Genomic DNA, 3,431 nt, shown 5'->3' with positions numbered 1-3,431 from the left:
TTGATTGACAATTAAGGAATTATTTCCTCCGGGATATCTTGACTCGTAGGCCATTGGCGTTGATCAGGACGATGGAGCTGCTCAGCCTGAGCTGATCAGGATTCTCCAAGGACTGAATGTGATACGCCCTGAGGACAGTTAAAATCGTGACCTTGACCTCCATCGTGGCAAATTTCCATCCAATACAATTGCGAGAGCCAGCACTGAAGGGGATAAATGCAAATGTCGGAGGCTTTGGACTATCCGGAAGAAATCTCTCTGGTCGGAATACTTCGGGTTCCGGAAAATGCCGAGGGTCCCGATGCAGCAGGAAAGTATTTATCAGAACTGTCGAGCCAATGGGAATGTCGTGGTTCACTAAAATTAATTTTTCCCATTAATTATGTAAATAAAAATTGAAAAATCTCAATTATCAACAAATATTAATCAGTTTAGGATTTCTTGTCGTAGAATTCTGCGAATATCTCGAGAACCCTTCGTCTGAGACTAAAAGACGATAAGACCGTGTTTCCGGAGAATTTCATGCCCTACAAAAAAGTCTAATTACATTTTTCGCTGAGAGTAAGGGTTTTTGAGATATTCCCGAAACGATTTTTGCTGACTTCTTTTTAAAATCGATATTTCATGATTTAATGATTTCTTACTGATTTTAATCGGTTGGTAGATTTGTCTAGCAACGAGAGGGACTACAGGGTATATCCTCCAGACTTCCTTGACACAGGCATCGAGCCAGGAGAGTTTATTCAATCCCTCGAGAGTGATTTCCTCGTTACCGATCACCTGGTCGTACTCTTCCAGAATTTTCGTCTGTAAAAATAGGAAAAAAAATGGATTAATTGGATAAAATGAAGGCCATAAGAGCCATAGATTCCCCCAGGAGCAGTACCTGGTACTCAGGATGAAGTCCAATGGCATAAAAAAACCAGGAGAGACTGGTGGCTACGGTATCGTGTCCTGCGAACATGAAAGTGTTGACTTCATCCCTGATGTCTCTGTCATTCAGAACAGTCCCATCCTGGGATACCTCCAGGAGAAAATCCAGGAAGGCTGGACGCTTCTTCGTGGCATCATTGAAATTTCCATCACGGGATATCTTCCATTGCGCCTTTCTCTCCGCTATTATCTTGTCAACAAAACTGTGAATCACATTCAGAGCCCTCTCGTGCTCCTTTCCCAATGCTGTCAGATTAAATATTGCATCCAGAGAGATCCAGATGTTCGTGAACCTTGTCTGCATTATTGTCGTCATTCTGAAATATTATTGGTGAATTAACAATTTTTTAGAGAATTTTTTCAATCAAATTTGCAATTTGTGAAATTTTTACTTTTCCACTGCTCGAACGTAATCGTTGTTCAATTTCGTCTGAGCGTTCATGTGGTACCCCATCGTCGTCTCTGAGGGAATTAAAATCATTGTTATTGTAATTTGTTATTAAATAATTTAAGGTGACAGTTCATCGCATTGATTTACCACAAATTAAATCGAGTGCTGCGCGTTTTGCGTAAGGGACGATGTCAAATCCATCGTTTTCAATTTCGTTGACTAGACAGGCGACCATTGTATGGGATTCTCTGATTGTCGACTTCAGGTAGTCCAGGAGAAGACCACTGTGGAATGTTGGAGTGACTAGTTTTCTTCTGAAGTGCCACGAATCGCCTGCATGGAAAAATTGTTTTCATTTTGATTCTTCTGGAAAATACTGACATTACGTGTCTATTATTCGCTGGAAGGCCTCGAGTGCAGTAACACGTGATGTAATTCTTTATTCAACTGATGAATGAATTATTTACAATGTGGACAACTAGTTTTTACGGTATTGATGAGGAAATACTCAGTCTTGCTGACGTCGTCATCAATCACTCGTTCTGTAGTCGTTATTGCATGGAAATTTGATGAATATCATTTCAATAATTTAGTGGATTATTATTAGGAATGGTAATCAGCTATTGAGTAATTGGGTAATTAATTATGTAATGATTCATTTGATTTTTGAATGGAATCTTGAAATTCTGGACTGAAAAAACGGGTTTAGTAAATTTTTTGCGCGTTTTTTTTAGGAAAATCCTGGAATCTGAGGGAGATACAAAAATTTTTGTAATGACCTTTTTTCTAGAGAGGATTGAGAGCTACAAAAAAGGTTTCAATCAAAATTTTGATATTTTCCATAGTTGAGGAGATGTAGGTATTTCCAAAAAAACTGATTGAAGTGGTGGAACGAGGGAATTCAGGTACCTGCTGAGTTTTCAGGATGTATCTCAAGAATTAAGGGAGATATCGCGATTTTCATTATAACATCTTTTATAGCTCTTCATCAGCTCTACAAAAAAGATAATAACGAAAATTTTGGTATCTGGCACGGAAACGGAGGGAGAGTGCTTTTTTGCGCTCACCGCTGTTGACTACGAGACCGTTCCCCAGCCATCGTCTCAGGTACTGATATTCCAGGCTCTTGTCGATGTGGACACTGCTACTGAGTAATGCCTGAACCCCTTCAACCCTGTAGACGAACACCAGGGGCCTAGGTCCCAGCCACAACAAATAGATATCTCCAAATTCCTTGCTCCACTCCACCAGTTTCTTAAAAAAATCTAGAAAGAATTCCAACGATAATTAGTCTCTAATATAAAAACAATTCTCTATATTTTATCTATTTATTTAAACAAATGTGTTGATTAAAAAAATATAAGTTCTCGCATAATAACATTTTTAAAAAATTCAATGTTCGCAAGAAATCGAATTTTAATTCTATTTTTAAACTAATCTTTAGTTCAATCTCATTTTAATTTATTCCACTTTTATTCGATAATTAATTAAACAATTGATGCAATTAATACAATTTGTTTATTTGATGAATATTCGAAAATAGTGCAATAAAAAATTATTGTTTTCTCGATACAAATGAGAGAAAACTAATTTAATAAAATAACAACAATTCCCTATAATTTATATATTTTTTAAACAAATGTCTCGATTAAAAAAAATAAGTTCCCCCAAAATAACATTAAAAAAAAATTGAATATTCCCAAGAAATCGAAATTCAATTTCATTTTTCTATTAAACAATTGACGTAATTAATACAATTTGTTTATCCGCTGGATAAATTATTGTTAATTACAATTTATCAAAACAAATGGGAGAAAGCCAAAATACTTGATTTACAATAACATTTTTTATCTCATTGATAATGCAACTGTTTATTTTTTTATTACACGATCAAAAGTGAATTTAATTTATTTATTTAATGGAAAATCCGAGTTTGAGTTGAATTTAATCATCGGATGGGGCTATCGCCCTCCGATCGGTAATAAAATCGTAAGACGATGCGTGTCATTCTGTCAATTGCAATTACTCTCATTACTCTCTTTCTCGTGCAATTTGCAGTGATTGCACGTGTCGTGTACAGTTGGAAGGGGTAGAGGGGGAGAGGGGG

The 3,431-nt window shown here is 36.4% G+C and overlaps 1 protein-coding gene across 2 annotated transcripts in view; it reads right to left on the bottom strand.

Moving 5' to 3' along the window:
* Nucleotides 1-6: 6 nt before the first annotated feature.
* Nucleotides 7-3,431, bottom strand: part of LOC105266799 (cytochrome P450 4c3-like) — a 6,548-nt gene continuing 3,123 nt past the window's right edge. For both annotated transcript variants that reach the window (XM_011305220.1, XM_011305219.1), the window contains exons 3-8: nt 2,392-2,589; nt 1,472-1,657; nt 1,326-1,395; nt 887-1,250; nt 645-807; nt 7-357 (exon numbers count right to left, since the gene is read on the bottom strand). In XM_011305220.1, the coding sequence (XP_011303522.1) occupies nt 20-357; nt 645-807; nt 887-1,250; nt 1,326-1,395; nt 1,472-1,657; nt 2,392-2,589 (1,319 nt within the window). In that variant the 3' untranslated portion in view covers nt 7-19. The remainder of the gene's footprint in view (nt 358-644; nt 808-886; nt 1,251-1,325; nt 1,396-1,471; nt 1,658-2,391; nt 2,590-3,431) is intronic.

Source organism: Fopius arisanus, unplaced genomic scaffold, assembly GCF_000806365.1.
Source record: "Fopius arisanus strain USDA-PBARC FA_bdor unplaced genomic scaffold, ASM80636v1 scaffold00041, whole genome shotgun sequence".
In the NCBI taxonomy this organism is placed as follows: Eukaryota; Metazoa; Arthropoda; class Insecta; order Hymenoptera; family Braconidae; genus Fopius; species Fopius arisanus.
This window is presented reverse-complemented; position numbering and strand designations above follow the sequence as displayed.